The 22,812-nt window shown below is 37.1% G+C and overlaps 1 protein-coding gene across 1 annotated transcript in view; it reads left to right on the top strand.

Annotated features, from left to right (window-relative positions):
- The first annotated feature begins 731 nt into the window (after nt 1-731).
- LOC124882553 (adhesion G protein-coupled receptor F5-like) overlaps nt 732-22,812 on the top strand; it is a 44,729-nt gene continuing 22,648 nt past the window's right edge. The window contains exons 1-15 of the mRNA XM_047388998.1: nt 732-893; nt 13,544-13,650; nt 13,785-13,836; nt 13,962-14,105; nt 14,233-14,406; nt 17,752-17,775; nt 18,090-18,236; nt 18,335-18,493; nt 18,691-18,717; nt 19,515-19,670; nt 19,765-19,923; nt 20,116-20,142; nt 21,564-21,719; nt 21,814-21,972; nt 22,165-22,191. Of these exons, the coding sequence (XP_047244954.1) occupies nt 13,549-13,650; nt 13,785-13,836; nt 13,962-14,105; nt 14,233-14,406; nt 17,752-17,775; nt 18,090-18,236; nt 18,335-18,493; nt 18,691-18,717; nt 19,515-19,670; nt 19,765-19,923; nt 20,116-20,142; nt 21,564-21,719; nt 21,814-21,972; nt 22,165-22,191 (1,513 nt within the window). The 5' untranslated portion in view covers nt 732-893; nt 13,544-13,548. The remainder of the gene's footprint in view (nt 894-13,543; nt 13,651-13,784; nt 13,837-13,961; nt 14,106-14,232; nt 14,407-17,751; nt 17,776-18,089; nt 18,237-18,334; nt 18,494-18,690; nt 18,718-19,514; nt 19,671-19,764; nt 19,924-20,115; nt 20,143-21,563; nt 21,720-21,813; nt 21,973-22,164; nt 22,192-22,812) is intronic.

Genomic DNA, 22,812 nt, shown 5'->3' with positions numbered 1-22,812 from the left:
AATTCAGAGAGAGACAAAACTTGACCACTTGAATTTCTTCATTTGTCAAAAACAAAATTTGAAAAAAAAAATAATAATTTGAAAGAACAATGCAAGGATGGCCGGCTCATCATAAGCTAACATAACTAAAACAACAGTGTAATGTATAAATCCAGAGTTTTCTTCAGAAATATGAGCTAATATGGGGAGAAAATTGAGCTAGCTTATAGACTTTGGACAAAGTTAGGAATAGACAACTGAACAATGGATTAAACAACCAAAGGAACCTGAACCATATTTTTTAAATGTACCACGGGAATAGCTTTACAACCAGCTGAAATGATATACCTCATTTCCAGACAGAGATCAGAATGCACCCCATCTGAGAAATGACACATCAGAGAAATGGTTTATGCAGTGTTTGGTCTGAAGCGCCACTCTGCTAATGTCTGAATCTTTCTCCAGAGATCAAAGATAAACTGCAAGATGTTTGAAATTTTGAGTGTGTCATCATCTTTATTTCTCTGAAAGTTAAGTATGTAAGCCTGTTTTTGGCTTTGTGTGTTGACGCACGCACACAAAAACAGGATCAGCTTGGTATGAATACGGAAGAATTGTTGAAGGAAATAGGCACGTCCTCCAGCTACGCAGTGGCACTTTGAGAAGACATGATGCATATATTTGTCCTGACAGGACAATCGGCGCAGTCAAAGTGTTGAGACACTCACATGAGCATTTGTTAAAAATTATCTTGTTCAACAAGCCTGACAAGTGTTTGACTCGGCAAAGATTCGTCAGGAAGTTAAATCAAAGGCTTTTACTTGGTTCTGGTAACAGTGTGTCTCTAGAGAAGAGCAGTAAAATGAAAGTACCCTTTTGATAAGAGGTTTTTGGGAAGCCAAAAGATAAGAAAGGTGAGTTGATCATAAAATGTTTTTAAATCTTTACTTTTAATTAATATTGTCTTTTGCCAAAATCACTTTGTGCCAATTTTTGGCAAAGCGTGTGATTGAAGGACTGATGCTCTTGACCTTTTTATTCACCTAAAATCTTGTTTACAGAAAAGTTAAATTTATTTAGTTTTTCATGAAAGTGAACAATAATAATTATAATTTTTCCTTCCAGCTTGATTTTGTTCTTCGTTAATACATTTTTGTATGTTCATTCACTAGATTTCATAAGACCATTTACTGTTTGATTACTCTTTTAAAATGGAGTAAAATAGGTAAGAATGCACAGATTTGTTTAGTTTTTAACCTGACTTTTTAAAACTTATTGTAAGGGTTATAAAATATAGGTTTTGGGAATATCACAATATTGCAAAAATTAGACCATGAATCTAAAGGAAATCTTTAAAACCTAATAATACTTAATGAAAAATGCAAAATGTTTACTTTTAAATTCTATCTTAAAAATATTTTACCGAGAGACAACTCACTTATGGCTTCAATGGCAGAGTTTGAGGTAAACAAGCATAAATTACTGGCTTTGGTTAAATATGAAGGGGTATAAAATCAGGGAGAAGAGCCTTTTGAGACTTTTCTCCAGCTCAAATGAAAACCTTTTTTTAACTTTCACTTGAGCTAAAATTAACTTAGAGAAAGTGGAATCACTGGTCACACATGTTTTTATTCACTTGGTTTAGTTTGCAGTTAAAAAAAATGACAAGAATGACACAAGTCTATTTTTGTGCATAGCTTGATGTTGCTTTATAAAAAGTCTTTACATAACTTTATACAGTGCTGTGAGTTATTACATTTCAAAGTGAAGACATATTACAATGTTTCTTAGACAACCTCTTGGCACATTTCAGGCTTCAAACATAAAGTAATAAAATTCAAATTTTTTGTGAAGAATCAACAACAAGTGGGACACAATCGTGAAGTGGAATGAAATTTATTGGATGTGTCAAACTTTTTTAACCAATAAAAAACTGAAAAGTGGGGCGTGCAATATTCGGCCCCCTTGCATTGATACTTTGTAGCGCCACCCTTTGCTGCAATTACAGCTGCAAGTCGCTTGGGGTATGTCTCTATCAGTTCTGCACATCGAGAGAGTGAAATTCTTGCCCATTCTTCTTGCAAAACAGCTGGAGCTCAGTGAGGTTGGATGGAGAGTGTTCGTGAACAGCAGTCTTCAGCTCTTTCCACAGATGCTCAATTGGATTCAGGTCTGGACTTTGACTTGGCCATTCCAACACCTGGATACGTTTATTTGTGAACCATTCCATTGTAGATTTGGCTTTATGTTTTGGATCATTGTCTTGTTGGAAGATAAATCTCCGTCCCAGTCTCAGGTCTCTTGCAGACTCTCAACAGGTTTTGTTCCAGAATGGTCCTGTATTTGGCCCCATACATCTTCCCATCAATTTTGACCATCTTCCCTGTCCCTGCTGACGAAAAGCAGGCCCAAACCATGATGCTGCCACCACCATGTTTGACAGTGGGGATGGTGTGTTCAGGGTGATGAGCTGTGTTGCTTTTACACCAAACATTGTTTTGCGTTGTGGCCAAACAGTTTGATTTTGGTTTCATCTGACCAGAGCACCTTCTTCCACATGTTTGGTGTGTCCCACAGGTGGCTTGTGGCAAACCTTAAACGAGACTTTTTATGGATATATTTGAGAAATGGCTTTCTTCTTGCCACTCTTCCATAAAGGCCAGATTTGTGCAGTGTACGACTGATTGTTGTCCTATGGACAGACTCTCCCACCTCAGCTGTAGATCTCTGCAGTTCATCCAGAGTGATCATGGGCCTCTTGGCTGCATCTCTGATTAGTCTTCTCCTTGTTCGAGATGAGAGTTTAGAGGGACGGCCAGGTCTTGGTAGATTTGCAGTGGTGTGATGCTCCTTCCATTTCAATATGATTGCTTGCACAGTGCTCCTTGGGATGTTTAAATCTCGGACCTGCCTGGTGTGTTCCTTGGTCTTCATGATGCTCTCTGCACTTTGAACAGAACCCTGAGACTATCACAGAGCAGGTGCATTTATACAGAGACTTGATTACACACAGGTGGATTCTATTTATCTTCATCAGTCATTTGGGACAACATTGGATCATTCAGAGATCCTCACTGAACTTCTGGAGTGAGTTTGCTCCACTGAAAGTAAAGGGGCCGAATAATATTGCACGCCCCACTTTTCAGTTTTTTATTTGTTAAAAAGGTTTGACACATAATATTCATTCCACTTCACGATTGTGTCCCACTTGTTGTTGATTCTTCACAAAATATTAGAATTTTATATCTTTATGTTTGAAGCCTGAAATGTGGCAAGAGGTTGAAAAGTTCAAGGGGGCCGAGTACTTTCGCAAGGCACTGTAGATTCTCCATGAAGGCATCAAGGCTATGAATGAACAAATTGAATTCTGTAGCAAACAAAAAATTGCAAAAGAACTTTAAATGTTATTTTTATTTTAGATTCTTTAAAGTAGCCGCCCTTAGCTGTGATTGAAATATTTACCTTTGGCCGTCTTTCAATGAACCTTTGAGAAGTTCTTTCAAGACTCTATGGAAAACCATTTCAGGCGGCCACCTCATGAAGTTCAGGGAGAGATTGCTAAGGGTGCAAAGCAGTAATCAGAGCAAAGGGAGGCTGTTTTGAAGAATCTAAAATATAAAAATGTTTAGAGTTATTTCACACCTTTGGTATAACTGTGAACATTCATTCATTTCTAAGGCTAAACTGATTTTAGAACTAGTTCTTGATCAGGATGAACCGGCATAACACTGTTGTAGGTTTTGCTTCAAAATGAAATAGAAGAAATGGGAGAATTAGACTAAAAGTAGCAATACTTTTCTTCTGGACTAATAAAAAATTTTTTAGGAATGCTTGATGCTAGTCTTTCCAGTAGGTGGAAGAAAACCTTCCTTCATGTGGTAAAGATGGCTTCACAAAGGTTTTCCACTATCATTTTTGTAAATATCACTTGCAATAATACTAAAAAGGTTTTCAGTGGGATTTAGATGAGAATAACGTGCATTATGGTTCAAAGGAGGACATTATTTTCTGTGAAGAAATCCATCATTAGACCTGTTGAAAGACCTAATACTCACTCCACACAGACTTAGGCCTTCAGTCAGGAAAAAGTTCCAGTGAAACATCTCCAAATAGCTAGCTGAGATTTGAAAATCAAGGGCTATCCAAAGCTCCATTGTTCCACTGAAAGAGAACACTCCCAGATCATAATGTAGCATCCTCTGCAGTGCTGTGTAGAAAACATCTACCTTTCAGTATGCCATGTTTGGTGAAAAATTGCAAAAGCAAATGGGCAAGTTGGTGGAAATGGAGGGTGACCTGGCCTTTTAAGATGACTTGTTTTTTAAGCCCGTCTCTCCCCACATCTCATGGATATTGACCTACAGTCATAAGGGCTTTAATTCAGGACAAGGTGTCTTCATGTGAAACCCCTCTGATCCACCTGCTCAACCCAGGGGATAACTGGGGTATCTACAACTTGACTTTTTTCATCCTATACCATAGGGAATGTTTTAAAAAAAGTCTGTAATTCTTTTGCATTTAAGCAATCCTGACATGTTCAAATACAAAAAGGCCTTGTTGCCCCTGCCATCAGGGCAAATTATGGCAAAGTGAATACCTGACAGAGAATCACATGACAGCCAGATTTACGTGAAGATTTGAATTTTTTAAGGCTATGGTCTTAAATGTATGATCAGCTGATGTACAGTACATTCTGCTTGAGTTTAGATGCAGGTTTTGATAATTTATCTACTCAATTTTTTCCTTGTGCCTATTAAAGTGCATAAACTGTAGCAGAAACTGTGAAAAATTGTAATGTCCTTATCAGCCTTAAGATTTTGTTTTAAGAGTTTAAGGGTCTTGGAAGTTACTATCACTGCAAAGTTAGATTGGTGATGAACAAATCATATGTAGAATTTTAATACATAACCCTAATCCGGGCAAGGTTTGCCATTTACAGCAGACAACATCACTGCTTATTTCAGCAAAACAATGCATTAATTGTAGTGTCCTCATTCCCAAATGATTATTGAATGATGGTAAAAGGAAAGGTGATACAACACAGTGGTAAACATGCCCCTGTCTCAACTTTTTTGGAAGGTGTAGCATAATGAGCGAATATTTGCAAAAAAAAAAAAAAAAAACTAAGTTTATTAGTGTGAACAATAAATATTTTGCATATAGGTTGAATAGGATGTGTAAATAAATGTATTCTGTTTTTATTTACGTTTTACACAACATCCCAACTTCATTTAATTTGGGGTTGTAGAATACATTTATTATTTAGAAATTCCTAATGTTTATTTGTGCATCCCAAACATTATACTGGTGAAAATTTTTTTTTTAGATTACTGCCACAACTGCCAGTTATTTCAAAATCCACATACAATCTCACAACCTCAAATAAACGTTCCAAACCCTTGACATGAGTATAACAAAGAATACAGTCAACATTAAACTTATATTAACTTCTTAGTTAAAATTAATGTCTTATTCTAATTTTATTAGGGAATATAATCTGTCCAAATTATGAGTATATTTTCTATTACTGCCACCTACGGGTATGTTTCATCCTTTAAAATCTTGCCCTTGCGCGAGTTTTCACAACAGTTTGATTTGCTTAGTTTGCTTAAGCTGGGCTGAAAAATCCTGTAGTCTGTGATCCAACAGCAGGCAAAGTTGTTAAGAGTGTGATTCAAGTGTTAACTCCAAATCTTTACTAAATCTATGGAGACTATGAAAGTCTTGTATTGACATATCCAACAGTGTATCTGCGTTAACTTTAAATTTTATTTTTATTCATCATTTAAACATCTATGGATATACTTTCTCCCTCAGTGCTTTGGATTTCAAGATTAAATTGCCAATTTCAAAAATATATAATTAAAGTAAATTGTGTTTTTCTGCCATGAGAATATCAGTGGAGCAGTGTCTTTTGTTGGAAATCAAACAGCAAGAGGGACATGAGCAGCACCATTGATACCCAAGCAGCAGGGCTTTAGAAATCTGCGTTCATTCACCATGGTAACCAACCTTTTTTTGTCTAGCTGAGTTTTGGCAGTCTCCAGAAAGACCTAACACAAAATAAAGTAAAACATTAAAGAACATTAAAGACATTAAAGAACATTATATATGCTAGCAAAATAGGTTGGCTGTACAATGAAAACAGGTGTGAAACAAAAATCTTTACTCATTTATATACAATCTAGCACTAGCACTGCACCACAGCTAGCCACTACAGAATATGTTTTTTTCAAAAAGCAGCAGTTTAAATCTCAGTGTTTCAAAATAAGGGAAGACTTGAAGGTATTTCACATTTTACTGTTTTTCATTTTTTTCAAATGGCCACATTTGAACATATAATTGATGCACGGATATATGTGTTTTGGTGAGGATGTTGTGATTACGCTGGAAATAAAAGTTTGTTTTACAATGAGTCACTTGCTGCCTGCATTTGCAGAGGAAACAAGTTTGAGAAGGTCAGTTGAGTGAACTATTTAATGTGTGCTTTTATGCAAGCAAGTGCACAGGTAAATATGCCATGCATTGTTTGATCACAATGGATTATTAAATGAGACAGCCCTCACCTCGAGGTAGGCATGCACATTGTTTTTCCACATGCCTAGACAATGGAAGTGAGTCATACTGTTAGCTGGATTCTCGTATTTCTATTGATAAACCGGTATGATGACTAATTATTGTGAGCTCACTTTATGTAAGAGTAGGTTAGTTTCACTTTAGCAATACATCACTCACATGTTGGTCAATAATATCAAATGGGGTCATTTTAAGGGATGAGATAAGTTAAATTGCAATAACTGGGGGAAGACCCACTTTAAGGGGTAAATCTAAAGAGTGAGGAATTTTATGAAAAGTAACAATGTATCTCCGGGGTTAGCAGATAAGATACAGTGCATACTCTGGATAAGTGTCACTCTACTACAGTCTAATATTGGATCGCATTGTTTTATTGCAAGCAGTAAATGGTCAGTTTATTTAATCTTTGCTGAAAGACCTCAGTTTGGCTCACAAATTAGGAAACACAGGAAGAGGTGATTTATTTTATAAATACTTACAGTACTGTGCAAAAGTTTTAGGCAGGTTTGCAAAATGCTGTAAACAAAGAATGCTTTCAAAAATGGAAGGGTTAATCATTTATTTTCATCAATCAACAAAAGGCAGTGAATGAACAAAAGAGAAATCTAAATCAAGTCAATATTTATTATATTCTACAGCATCAGTTTTTCTAGGTACACATGCACACAATGTTTGTGCAAATTCGGCTGGTAGGTTGTTCCAAACATCTTGGAGAACAAACCACAGATCTTCTGCTTTTCTCTGTCTCCCGCACCCTCCCATATCTGGCCTGCTTCAGCTCTGTGTCGTCTTTCTTTTTGGAGCCTCTTCTTGCATATCTTCCAAAATTCTGAGTTATGGATTTAGTCAGCTGGTCTCGCAATGCAAATGATCAAATTTTCTTGACTAGAAGACAGGGTGAAGGGGAACCCTCTTGTCCAGATGGGACATTTTTCTCCGGATACAGGATGGACTCCTGGCAGAAGTGGAGGATTGTGTATTTGTCGATATTGTCAGTCAAGGATGTTGAAGATGTGTACACAATTGGATGTTTGATAACAGGATTTCTGCTTTTTGGAGTTGGCGGTTTACCTGGCATATCGAGAAATTCGAAAAACATCAGCAGCTGTTCTGGCCATTGTAAGGCTGCCTGGCATGTATGATGGGATCTTCAGAGCGATCAACACTCAGACTGAGATGTTACCTGAGCCGAATCGCAGACTGGATGTGATCCTTACACAGGATCGCAGGCAGGTTGCGGTTCGGCAACCTGTATATTGACCAGGTTGTAAGGGCAATATACATACTAAATAGTTAATACATAAAAGCAGGATGGTATGTACTGTACTTGTCAGAGGTACTACAATTATGTGTCTCCCTTCTTTCCGAGCAACATTTCGTAATGTGTACAATAAAGACAGGATTAATACAATATGGTGCTACATGATTTAACAAAAGAATCTAACACAGTGGCTGTTAAATCTTTAAACATAAAATGTTACAATGGCTGTATGCTTATATATGCTAACCTTATTTTAAGATTAAAAAAATAATTAAAACATGGATATGAGAACATACAGTTGCATGTTGTGAATCAAAATCTTACTTAACCTTTCAATCCTCATATAGAATTTCCCAAATTATTTATAGGCATAGTAATCTTATCTTAGTGTATGCAAACTTCTAACTTTGAAGAAGGTAATATAACATTTAACTCTCTGATTATTCTGGCATTCAACAAATGAAAAAAATGGTAATCATAACTAACCTAAAGAAAGAAAAGCTTATTCTGATTTGATATCAGGCAGTGACAAAAATGAAATGTTCTGTGCCTTTTTATACAATTTATTTAAACATCAACTGTCCATTATATATGAAAAAGGTCAACATTTTTTTTTCTTGTTCACTATGCTCCGTTTTCCAATCCCAAAACTAAAAGTATATATTTATTTTGTTTTTTATAACTAAATCATAGTAAATATATCTATAACACTGTTATACAACTGTACTCAAAAAGACTCTCTCACAAAACTGGGTGTAGATACACACTGGAACATTCTTTAATTCTTCAGGGCCTGTTTGTTCCAGTACTAGACAAAGCAGGAGTGAACATGCTGGAACAGAGCCATACTTTCTGTATTCTCAAAAGGAGATAAATGGTCAAACTGGTACAATCATTTGTCAGGAATGTAAATACATACAGTGCACAGATTTACCTTGGCAACTTTCCCACACTGCCATCCTGTGACCTACCCATGGAATTTTATTACCAAGGTGACTTTCTTTCTCAGCAGTCAAGTTTGACCTAAAAATCACCACATTATGCAACAGGGTAACATTCAATGTAACTGCTGTTACAGTCTACAACAGTGCATTGGAGTAAAATGTCAGATTTTATTTACATATGGATTTATTTATCAACAGGGTGAAATCTCTAGGAGAAACATCAGAACGGTCAGAACACTGTTGGTTTTGTTCACATACATATTCCGACAGTTAACCTTACAGTGCTTCTGGGCTGGTGGAGAAGTCATGAAACCAAAACAAAAAATGCTAAGAGCTACATCTTCTTGCACGGGTCAGCATGTTGGTGTAGTGATAACCAATGCTTATACAGTACTGTGCAAATGTTTTAGGCAGGTGTTAAAAAAAAATTGTAAACAAAGAATGCCTTCAAAAATTTAAGTGTTAATCATTACTCTCACTCACTTAAAACTGTGCACATATATTTATATTATATTGTAGATATGTTTATACTGTTTAATTTGTATTGTATTGCACCAACTACGCCAAAACAAATTCCTTGTATGTCCAAAAACGTACTTGGCAATAAAGCTTTTCTGATTCTGATTCTGATTTATTTTCACCAATCAACAAAATGCAGTGAATTAACAAAAGGGAAATCTAAATCAAATCGATATATGGTGTGATCACTGTTTGTCTTCAAAACAATATCAATTCTTCTTGATACACTTGCACACAGTTTTGGAAGGAACTTCCAAAACTGAAGAGAAGAAGAAGAAGTTCCTCACTTAGCATTTTGAAAATTGATAAAAAATAAATAATCATCATTTAAATTTCTGAAAGCATTCTTTGTTTACAGCATTTTTTCACACCTGCCCAAGACTTTTACACAGTACTGCATGTCTGTCAAGTAGTCCACAAATGAGCACTGAGTTCATTTACAAACATCTGTTGTCAGTGTATGTTGTATGCTGATGTTGGATGGTCCACTTTATTTTTGATGTAGAATCTGTATTCTATCATATTCTCATTTATGAATATATGGTTGGCCTTATTTCTGCATCCACTTGCTTTGCACATAGTTTTGTGGGTTTTTTGCAAAGTGCTCCATAGATTATTTGGAGATAAATAAGCATTTAAACTCAACCATTAAGCTAATTTAACATAAACTTTGGATTTAATAAATGGATATGTTCTGTAAAGGGATGATTCAGCTTGTGATAAGTACACAGTTCAAAAGTTACCTTCTTTGATAGCATGGTTTTTAAATGAATCCTCCTCACATTCCAGATTGTGTTAGAAATTATGCATTGCCAGATAATGTTTAAAATTTTACAATGTGCATAAATAATGCATTATGTAACAGTTTCAAATTTAGCATACAGTACATATTTTTGCATTTTTGTCATTGAGGTGTTTTTCGGCCAATTGGTTGTTAAAGCATTTAGATTTCTGTCTTGTAACACAGGGTGTTGACCTTTCACCTGTGTACTTTTAGAGAGGTTCTATAAATCTTAAAAGTAAAAGGAAAACAAACAGCTCCAGCACCAGCTCCACCTCAGAGCAATAATGTTCTTTGCCAAAGTTATTTTCTGAAGTGTCAAACTGTCTTGTGCTGTGCTTATTTCCGGTCAATCTGCGTTGCTTTCTGTTGGTTCACGCTGAAAGGCTTTTGATGGTTCGCAAGAATACGGCTCAAGAATTCAGCCTTTTTTACGGCTTATTGTGATCTACTGTGTTTTCTTATGGAATCGAAGGTTTGTTTTTGCTTTTAAAGTTGAGAATAGAGGCTTAATTGATACATCTCTGTATAGATCCTTTCCTGTTTTAGAATGTGAAGTTGGCAGAAGTAGAAGTGAAATCTTGTACTCGTACTCGTTTTATCCGGGACCGAGTCGCGGTCTCAGCAGAGACACCCAGACGTCGCTCTGCCCAGACACCTTCTCCAGCTCCTCTGGGGGGAGCTCCAGGCATTCCCAGGCCAGCCGAGAGACATAGTCCCTCCAGCGTGTCCTGGGCCGTCCCGTGGATCTCCTCCCGGTGGGACTTCCTCCCATGGAAGGCGTCTAGGAGGCATCAGGTATAGATGCCCGGACCACCTCAACTGGCTCCTCTCGATGTGGACGATCAGCGGCTCTACTCTGAGCCCCTCCTGGATGGCTGAGCTCCTCACCCTATCTCTAAGGGAGTGCCCGGCCACCCTACAGAGGAAGCTCATTTCAGCCGCTTGTATCCGGGATCTCGTTCTTTCGGTCATGACCCAAAGTTCATGGCCAATGGTGAAGGTAGGAATGTAGACCGACTGATAAATCGAGAGCTTTGCTTTTTGGCTCAGAATCAGAATCAGAATCAGAATCAGAAAAGCTTTATTGCCAAGTACGTTTTTGGACATACAAGGAATTTGTTTTGGCGTAGTCGGTGCAATACAGTACAAATTAAACAGTACAAACATATCTACAATATAATATAAATATAAGTGCACAGTTTTAAGTGAGTGAGAGTAAATATAGAGCAGCTCTCTCTTCACCACAACAGACCGGCAGAGCGCCCCCATTACTGCGGCAGCCGCACCGATCCCTCTGTTGATCTCTTGCTCCATTTTCCCCTCACTCGTGAACAAGACCCCGAGATACTTGAACTCCTCCACTTGAGGCAGGGACTCCCCCTCCAACCTGAAGAGGACAAGCCACCCTTTTTTGGTTGAGAACCATGGCCTCGGACTTGGAAGAGCTGATCTTCATCCCAGCCGCTTCACACTCGGCTGTGAACAGCCCCAGTGCATGCTGTAGGTCTTGGCTAGAGGGTCCACGTCATCTGCAGAAAGATCTTGTCCATAAAAGTTATGAACAGGACCGGTGACAAAGGTAAGCCCTGTCGGAGTCTAACATGCACTGGGAACAGGTCCGACTTAGTGCCGGCAATGCCGACCAAACTCCTGCTCCGCTTGTACAGAGACCGGATGGCCCCTTATATGGATGGCCCCTCCGATTCCATACACCCGGAGCACCCCCCACCACAGGGCACCACGAGGGACACAGTCAAATGCCTTCTCCAGGTCCACAAAACACAGAAGTGAAATCTTTTGAGCATCAGTGGGCTTTCAGTGCAAATTGATAACTGTCAAAAACAAGCTGGGTTGTTGTCTTTTTACTAAGTAGATCTCAGTCCTGGTCCTGAAGGTCCACTGTCCATGTTTTAGATGTGCCTCTGCTCGAGCACACCTAATTTAAATTGTGTTAACCCCTCAAATGCTAGCAAGCCTGCTAATCAACCATTTATTTAAGTCAGTTGTGTGGTAGCAGGGAAACACCTAAAACATGCTGGACCGTAGGCCCTGAGGACCAGGATTGATTACAGTTATCATCTTGAAGCATTTTTATTTAGTAGGAAGCTCTCATCTTTTTTTGTGCGTGACACCTACTTCTTTATCTTATTAACTATGTGATGTTGTTGCTTTTATCTTGAAAGAGGAATGCAACTTTTTACATTTTTGTCATGCCATGGAAAAAAATAGGCCATCCACAACAGTGCTTGTTTTTAGGGTCCTCTCCTTGTCTGTGATTGGGAGCAGTGAGTTCTTTGCGGAAAGTACGCACTCATATTCAGAATTTAAACTCAGTTGAACAACCACATTCCACTCAAAGATAAAGTGTTTACAACTCATAGGGGCTAAACTGCACTCACTGTTCACTATCTTCTCGGAGGAGACTTAGAAGAAGAACTGATAAAAATTTAAAAAAAATGTGGTTTCTTACCAGAAAGTCATAATTCAGTTTCAATTTAGTTTTATTTATATAGCACCAATTTACAACACATGTTGTCTCAAGGCACTTCACAACAGTCAGGTACATACATTCCAATTAATCGTAACTATTGAACAGTGCAGTCATAAGAGTTTTAGCATCCTAGCTGTTCTTAAGCAATAAATTATCCAAAAGGGGAAAACAGCAGATCTCTCAACAATGAATTTCTTTAAAATTTCATGGTTCTCCTTCTTTTGCTGATGATCTGACTCCTTTCTATTTATCAGATGAGTATTTGACACCATGATTGAATTGGTAGTGACATCATTTACGTTGTCTTATTGTCTTATAAGAGTGTGAGGTGCACAGAGAGATTCCAAGCTGACCATATTGGGCTGACACAGACAGAGAACTTTACGCCAAGTGAAAAGCACAGTAGATGTGGAGATAGTATCACTGATTGCAGGGCAGGGACATGTCTCACATTGAAGATAATACATGCTGACACAAGAGACCTATCTGTTCAACTGCAATGAGGAATTGTTCAATTGAATGAGGAAGACAAAACAAACTGTAAGAAGTATTGTAAAGAAAAAGTAATATTAAGGATTACAGTCCACTGTTTGTTCTAGCTGAACAAATGCATACACAAGGCATAAAATGTGGTTTCACTTTCTTTCTTGCTTCACTAACTAACTTTTGCCCAGACAATGTGACCATTCGAAAACAATTTTTTTAGCATCAAGTTTGATCTTTAATCAACCCCTGCAAATAAAAACCAAACTTAAATAATCGTCCACCAATCTTAAATTATTTTGTTAACCTTTTCAAAGGATTGCTGACGGTTGGGCTTTAATTGGTATGGCCTGACATGTGTGAAGCATTTGTGTGGAATGTCATCAGTCAGGTCCACCAACTACAAGCCTTTGTACCAGTAAACTACTAAAATGGTACATATTTAATTGCTGGCTTTCTGTAGATTTTTTAAAATTATGTTAATACTATTTTTATTCCCTCTGTAGTGAGGATGGCTTTACCAAAAGCAGTGCGGTTTGGTGTTTTGCTTCTGGTTTTATGCTTCACTCTGGACCGACCAGGATTCAGACAATCTGCGTCCATCTTCTTTGAGGTGAGCCTAAGATTTTACCATGCTTGTTGTAGTGTCATCCCATGTAAGATTGTCCTTTTATAGTTTAAACACATAATTAGTTACTGTTATTGGTCAAGGTTACAGATACAAACATATGTGCTGATTCTCTACAGGAACTAAGGGATGCTACATCATCTATGCTTTTTGCTAGAGAGAAAAGAGAAAGTAAGTCACTGCAAAGAACGATGGCCACCTCCTGCATACAGAAAATGTCTTATAACTGTCAGTGTTGGGAGAGTAATTAGGGCAGTTTCTGTTACAGCCTCTAATCATCGCTGTTTCCATTCTAGTTCTCACAAATTTCACTGAATATGACTTCCAACTTGTCATAACATTCTCTGACCTTGAGAGTCTCCAAGAGATTCTCAAAAACATCAGCTTTCCCATATCGACCAACAACACTGTGGAAATCACCAGCATTGAAACCACAACAGGTATAATACGACTCAGTTTGGTCTTCATCCTTTGATTGCAAAGGATTTAAACTGTACATTTTCCCCTTTTCTGGGAACATAAAGGACAGTGGCATAATATTGTCTGTTGATGTTTTTTTTCCCACAGTGTGTTCACCAAATATAACTGGGTACCAGTGCACATGTGAACAGAACTTTGCCTGGTCTTATAACAACTGCATTACCTACGGAGTCTGTGACACCATCATTGGTGACAAATGTGGCTGCATTAAAGACATCCCAGCCGACGGTCAATTCTGCCAGTTAAACAGCAGCGAAATAGGTAGGTCTGAAAGTTCTGTCATAATACATCTTCTGACATTAGATGTAATACTTTTACCATGATGCTGTTGTTTTAAACCCTCTGATTCTCTCTAGAAGGTTTGAAGTACATAGTGCTTTATAAACATCATTCTACAACATTCTTCAATTAGTTGGTTGCTAGTTTTCAAAAAGTTTCATATCGAACTTAATACTATGAATATTTTAGATAATGCCGCTACCATGAAGTAATGAATGTCAAACAACAGTAAGGAGTAACTATTTACATATTACTGCAAAGTAACAAGAATTAATACAACTGACAGAGCACAGACAGGGTTTATGAAGAGCACTCTTAATTCACTTACATTTTTGTGAAAATAGTCTGGACATATTTACTTCCTCAACCACTCTAGGAGATGAGGTGAAGATAGAATCCAAATGCAGGGTTCCAAGCAGGTTCAAAATACAGTGTACAACACAGAGAGGGCTCATTACATACTGTAAAGTGGTGGTGTCATGGATTGTGGGTTGTTTGTAGGACCAAAATGCAAACAGGAACCTAAGAGCCTCATGGTGAGTAGAAACATTTTAATGATGACAGATCTGGTAAACTTACAAGGAACATAGGTAGGGGTTTGGCATGTGCCAGGCAGGCAAAGGAAGTGTAAAATCCAGTGGCAAACAATGAAAGCCACACAGCTTACAAACTGAGCCTGGGTAGAGAAATTACCAATGAACCAGAACAGCTAGACAGATAAAATGTGGAGCAGCTGGGACAAGGAGAATGCAGAGCAACTGAAGGAGAAAGGCTAGTTAAATCAGATGGGCAGGAGAGAAGTCCAGGGAAGTAAACAAATACCTAAATGTAACAAGACACAAGAAATAACTACAAACCTAAATTACAATGAATGAATGAGAAAAACTGCAACTAAAGAACATAAGCTGGGAAGTGCAGAGAAACAGACAAGAAGAAAATTCAAACACCTAACCTGGGCATATCATGACAGTTGGGTTCATTAGATGTGAGAAACAGATGGTGAAAAGGGAACTAAGAGGTGACTAAAGACATCTAATGGTTGAATGAATACAACACCAAAGCACAAATCCATGAATGTAGTTTAGGAATGATTAATATTTTCATATTTATTAAGACTAATGTTATATCAAAGATGATACTCCATTTTTATAAAATCTTGTTTATAGGAATGATTTTCTTTATCCCCTAGTCCCCCTCTCCCCTCTTTTTGTCATAATTATATTTAGTGGTGGACCAAAAGGCAGACAAGCATGGAGAAAAGCACAGAGGGGGTCGAAAACTCCTTTAATTTAAAGCGAGTCCACTTACATGCAGGCGAGGTTCTGGATGACAGGATAATCCTGATTACAAGGCATCTTCAAACTAGAACTTAACAAGATCCGGAGCAAGAACTAAATCCAAAGAGACATAACGACACCGTGTGGAACAAAGGACGAAGGCAAACTTAAATACAGACAAAGGTGGACAAGAAACAATAGGGCAGGTAATCAGAGGAACAGGGAACAGGTGACACAAGGAGGCTGGGAGGCAGAGGGAGCAGGTGAAACAGATTAACCAATAAGGAGAAACAGACCCAAGCAGAACAGGAGAAATGATGAGTAGAATAAAAGTAAACAGTAACTAAAGCTAAACTGTTAAAGGAGGAATTGGAGAATAAAGATAAACAGAAGAAACAGAGCTAAGAGGGACCATGAATGTAAAGGGAACAGAAACTGAGTAATTAAACCACTAAAAGAGGAAAACTAAATGATGAGAGGAGAACAGACAGGGAGGCAAAAGGAAACCAGAATTATCAGAACACAAAATGATGAACAAGAATACAAAACTTCAAACAAGAGCATCTAGTAAAACAAAAACACCAAACCACAAACAAAGTCCAAAATCTCACATTCTGACACTTTTGACATCTTTTTATAAAATCCTTTGTTTTGTAATCTATTTTCCTTAATTTATTTATTTATTATCTTCTTTTGCTATTTCTTTTTACAACCTTATGTCATTTCCCTTTTGTGGACTGGTGATTTACTGATTGGTGAAGGAAAGTTTGTTTAATCAACTCGTTAGGGTAAAAAGAACGGAGGGGTATACCAAAACAGACAATTCCCCTGACGAAGACAAAGAAGGGTTAGAACTCTTTGTACTGTAACTGCCATATAAAATGAAGGCATTTTAAATATTTTCACTTCATCCTTCATTTGTCTTCGAGCTTCTTTATGGCCACTTGTTTTCTTTTTTTTCCACTGGGAACAATGCCATTTTACAAAATGTGTTAACAGTATTATATCATCTTGGAGGTTCTAAGAAATTGGCAGTTACTTCAAGTAGAAGGTATTATGGTAACGCCATATACCACACCTGAGCATCTTATTTGTGACTAGTACACATTTGTAAGTAAAAACCCTTTTACTAGTGGCTTTTCTTTTGTTTAAATGAGAAGCTAGAGGTGCTCCACTCTTTGCCTTGCCCAAACATGAAACACAGAAGTCCATTCCTTTATGCCTGTTTGAACAAAGAATGTGCTGCAATCGCTTTTCACTGAACCCTCACAACTGATAGAAACCATTTAACAAAGAAACACGTTTCCTGTTGTGACTCTTCTGTTGTTGACATCTTTTAATCAATTTGGGAATAAAGAGTTTCTGCGTGGCTCAGTAATTGTATCTCTGTAATCAAACTACAAAACTGGCCAAATAGGGTGCAGTGGAATGCTCTGCGACCTGTAGGAGTTATTAATGTGAAAAGGAAGGATTTAAGAGCATGATATGTCCCATTTGAGATATGGGGATAGTTTATATTCCGAGCACAGACAACTAAGATTGGCATCTTGTTGATTTGCCTACTATAAATTGCCTTTGAGTACACCTGTGGACGATCTCTCCAGAATCTATCCTAGCTCTTTCCCATTGACTACTGTAGCTAGACAAGAATGTTTCCAGAATGTTTCCAATATGGTTCTTTGTTTGTGGCGGATATGCATCAACCTGCATATGTGGGCATTAGCACCTGAAAAGGTTTGAGTCAAATGTGTAACTATAGTCTTCAAGGGGATATTCATGGTAAGTGACTCTGAGGATTGGGTTCTCCCTCATACTTCACAGAAGAATAGATAACAGATTAACCGGTTCCATATGGCTTTTCTCTGGAATTTATCTGTCAAAACAGTTCAAATTTGGATTGATATAAGAAATTGTGCAAAATACTGTTTCTGATTTTTTGTTCTCTCTAGAATTCCCCTATTAAAACTGTTTAAATGTGGACACATTAAAGTAAATTGTGCAATTAATAATATGTTTCTGATTTTTCTTTGTTCTTTTTGTTCATTTACAGTGACAACTCCTTCACCAACTTATGGTATGACAAAATAAATTATTTGAAAATGATCTGTGTGTAAACTTGCATGACTGCAATATGAATTTTACAAAAAACTGCAAAGGTTTATGAGAATATGAAGTAACAATAAAGGATGTTGCAGTTGATATTTATTCATCATTTATTGGAGTAAACACACTGCAAATTGTGACAATAAACAAATATTTGTATTGTCACTCTCATTTTCCCTCTTTTGCTCAGTGGTCAGAGATTATACAGTTGTATCTCCTTAATGATTTCTTGCAACTGGTCCATAGTCTAATTCTGTTTGAATTCTTATCTTTTTACCTCGACAGAGATTGATTTGGTCCTGGAAATACGAATCCCGGTCTCAGGCTACACACCTGATCAACTGGATGTGTTTAGAGAGGCCCTGAGAAATGAAACCTTCCTCATACCGATTTCAAAGTTTGTAAACATTATAGAGTTAAACCTGACCACAGGTAAGAGTGTCTGCCTACTTCATGATTTATCTGCCAATGTGGATTTGACCCTGAGAATAAAACAGTGTGTGATTTTCATCTCTTGAAATATCCAACAGTGTGTTATCCAAACTCCATTTATGGACTGCAGTGTCAATGTGAGAGCGGATTGGCTTGGCCATGTGACGTGTGCAACAGCAACACTTCATGCAGCAGTCAGATCTGTACATGCATATATGGACTTCCTTCAAATGACAAGTTCTGTCAGCCAATCCGAAGTAAGCATATTGCTGATTGCTTTTCAGAAAAGGCTGTTTAGACCAAAGGAGTGGTAGGTCCGCTTTTTAGAAAATAAGTCATATTTAAAAATTTTGTCTAATTGCAATTTGTGTCTGAATGATCCCATATCAGATATTGATGAAGAAAATTTTCCCGATAAAAATACAAAACTGTAACCTTTGCTGTTGTTCCACAGGTAACGCTACATGCCCAACACCTCCAGGTATGTTAAACAGGGAGATTTTTCTTGTATTTTAGCTTGTAAGTTATCTTTCCATCGTTAATGAAACTAGCGCCTGGAAAATGTTAGAATTAATCACAGTTCATTCAGATGTATTTGAGAAAATTCAATGTGGAATGAATTTTTCATTTATTTCTTTACTGGCAATGGCACACAGTGACTTCCTGTCCCTCACTGATTCTAGTGAGAGTCAGCTACCATGGTAACGGACATAATTATCAGGGTAATATGTCACTGTTTTAACAGGTACCTGTCACAAAGCTTCCTTACAGGAAACCTGTGAAAGTTATACAGATACTAATAATTCAAGAAGTACACTGACTTGAGGGGACTGACTTGAGGGGAGAGACTAAATACAAATGCAGTGTTGTAAAAAAGTATTTGTTCTTAGATATTTGTTCTGTTTTTTATTATTTTTCACATTTAAATATTTTAGATGATCAAAAAACTTTTAATATCAGACAAAGATAATCTGAGTTGATACAAAAAGCTTTTTGTAAATTATATTTTCATTTATTCAGGACAAAGCTTTTAGATTTTTGTGTGTATGTGTGGAATTTTATGTGTAGAGTGTCATATTAGTGTAATAGAGAGAAATACATCTGTGAGGCTATCATACTGTAGTTATGCACAACTTAGTCATTTTATCTCTAAAACTAACTGAGCATCTCAAAGTGCATGCAGTTTGACCTGACTCAACTAAACTTGTTCATGTGAAAGCTTTTTTTCATCATCATGGGACGTTGGTGTGATTAACTTTTTTCTTATTCCACACACAGCCCCAGTGGACATCGATGTGGAAATTGTCTTGCGCATCCCAACCTCTACAGTTCCATCAAATATATTCGACTATTTCAGATATTATCTCCGAACAATCACCTACCCAATAATCGTCTCACAGTCTGTTGCAATAAAAGAGGTGTCCTTCACCACAGGTAAGAGTGTCTGCTTGTTAAGTGATTAAGCTGCTGAATCAGCTTTCATGCTGATAAGAATAAATAATTGTGCATTTGTCTTTATTTGAAACAGCCTGCAATCCAAACTCTGATTACGGGCTCCAATGCCAATGTGAGAATGGCTTTGCTTGGCCATGTGACATGTGTAACAGCAACAACTCATGTAGCAATCAAACCTGTACGTGTTTAATTGGACTTCCTTCCAATGACAAGTTCTGCCAGCCAGTCACAAGTAAGCATATTGCTTTTTTGGTTGCAGAAAAGGCTGTTCATACCAAAGGAGTGGTCGGTCCACTTTCAAGAAAATAAGTCATGTTTTTTGACTTTTGTGTAGTTGCAAATTGTGTCTAAACGATCAAAAATCAAATATAGAAGTTTTTCCCGATAGAAATACAAAACTGTAACCTTTGCTGTTGTTCCACAGGTAACACTACATGCTCAACACTTCCAGGTATGTCAAATAAGGAGATTTTTCCTATAATTCAGCAAAGTTATCTTTCCAACACTAATGAGCCTAGCGCATGGAAAACCTTAAAATTAATCAAAGTTCATTCAGATGTATTTGAGAAAATTCAATGTGGAAAGAATTTATCATTTAAATGTTTCTCCTGGCAATGGCACACAGTCACTTCCTGTCCCTCACTGATTGAGAATCAGCTACCATGGTAACTGACATAATTTTCAGGGTAATATGTCACTGTTAATTTAACAGGTACCTGTCAGAAAGGTAACTAATAAATGTCACTAATAATTCAAGAAGTACAATGACACCAAGCACAATATCTCCTCTACCAGCTTATGGTACGATACAATACACATTTTTAATGAAAGTGTGTAAGCATACAAAACATTAATCCTGGAAAGACTGCAAGGGCCTTAGAGTACATGCAACAATACAGGATTTTACTTAATCTAAATAGGTCTTCTGAATGGAAAAATTCATTAAGGAGATAGTAAATAAAAATGCAGTGATTTGAAAAAGTATTTGTTTCTTAGATATTTGTTCTGTTTTTGCTTATTTTTCACATTTAAATGTTATAGATGATCAAAAAACTTTCAATATCAGACAAAGATAATCTGAGTTGGTAAAAAAATCTTTTTGTAAATGATAATTTCATTTATTCAGGACAAAGCTATCCAAACCAACTTGGCCCTATGTAAAAACATAAAATGTCCCCTAACCAGATAACTAGTTGTGCCACCCTTAGCAGCAACAACTGACATTAAACATTTTCAATAAACTGGTTATGTGTCTATTACATCACTGTGGAGGAACTTTAGCCCACTCTTCTTTGCAGAACTGTTTGAACTCAGCCACAATGGAAAGTCTTAAAGCATATACGGCCTGTTTCAGGTTACACCACAGATGATCATGAACAAAGAATGTGCTGCAATTGGTTTTCTCTGAACCTTCACTGCTGATTGAAAGCCATTTACCAAAGAAATTGGTTACCTCTTTCTGCACGTACCACCATGTTTGCTGTTTAAAAAACATCTTGTACCTGCAGCTTTGGCGAACCGTTTGGCCAGCTCTGAGCACTGCTATACACCCACTGCCTTTGTGTTACATTTCCACAGTGACAACAACTGTAACACCCTCTTCTACACAAGCAATTATGACACTTTAGATTTTTGTGTGTATGTGTGGAATCTTATGTGTAGAGTGTCACATTAGTGTAATAGAGAGAAATACATCTGTGAGGCTATCATACTGTAGTTATGCACAACTTAGTCATTTTATCTCTAAAACTAACTAAGCATCTCAAAGTGCATGCAGTTTGACCTGACTCAACTAAACTTGTTCATGTGAAAGCTTTTTTTCATCATCATGTGACGTTGGTGTGATTAACTTTTTTCTTATCCCACACACAGCCCCAGTGGACATCGATGTGGAAATTGTCTTGCGCATCCCAACCTCTACAGTTCCATCAAATATATTCGACTATTTCAGATATTATCTCCGAACAATCACCTACCCAATAATCGTCTCACAGTCTGTTGCAATAAAAGAGGTGTCCTTCACCACAGGTAAGAGTGTCTGCTTGTTAAGTGATTAAGCTGCTGAATCAGCTTTCATGCTGATAAGAATAAATAATTGTGCATTTGTCTTTATTTGAAACAGCCTGCAATCCAAACTCTGATTACGGGCTCCAATGCCAATGTGAGAATGGCTTTGCTTGGCCATGTGACATGTGTAACAGCAACAACTCATGCAGCAATCAAACCTGTATGTGTTTAATTGGACTTCCTTCCAATGACAAGTTCTGCCAGCCAATCACAAGTAAGCATATTGCTTTATTGGTTGCAGAAAAGGCTGTTCATACCAAAGGAGTGGTCGGTCCACTTTCAAGAAAATAAGTCATGTTTTTTGACTTTTGTGTAGTTGCAAATTGTGTCTAAACGATCAAAAATCAAATATAGACGTTTTTCCTGATAGAAATACAAAACTGTAACCTTTGCTGTTGTTCCACAGGTAACACTACATGCTCAACACTTCCAGGTATGTCAAATAGGGAGATTGTTCCTATAATTCAGCAAAGTTATCTTTCCAACACTAATGAGCCTAGCGCATGGAAAACCTTAAAATTAATCAAAGTTCATTCAGATGTATTTGAGAAAATTCAATGTGGAAAGAATTTATCATTTAAGTGTTTCTCCTGGCAATGGCACACAGTCACTTCCTGTCCCTCACTGATTGAGAATCAGCTACCATGGTAACTGACATAATTATCAGGGTAATATGTCACTGTTAATTTAACAGGTACCTGTCAGAAAGGTAACTAATAAATGTCACTAATAATTCAAGAAGTACAATGACACCAAGCACAATATCTCCTCTACCAGCTTATGGTACGATACAATACACATTTTTAATGAAAGTGTGTAAGCATACAAAACATTAATCTTAGAAAGACTGCAAGGGCCTTAGAGTACATGCAACAATACAGGATTTTTCTCAATCTAAATAGGTCTTCTGAATGGAAAAATTTATTAAGGAGATAGTAAATAAATATGCAGTGATTTGAAAAAGTATTTGTTTCTTAGATATTTGTTCTGTTTTTGCTTATTTTTCACATTTAAATGTTATAGATGATCAAAAAACTTTCAATATCAGACAAAG

The sequence above is a fragment of the Girardinichthys multiradiatus genome, chromosome 15, assembly GCF_021462225.1.
Source record: "Girardinichthys multiradiatus isolate DD_20200921_A chromosome 15, DD_fGirMul_XY1, whole genome shotgun sequence".
Classification (NCBI taxonomy): Eukaryota; Metazoa; Chordata; class Actinopteri; order Cyprinodontiformes; family Goodeidae; genus Girardinichthys; species Girardinichthys multiradiatus.
The sequence above is the reverse complement of the archived record's forward strand: the minus strand, read 5'-3'. Positions and strand labels throughout refer to the sequence as shown.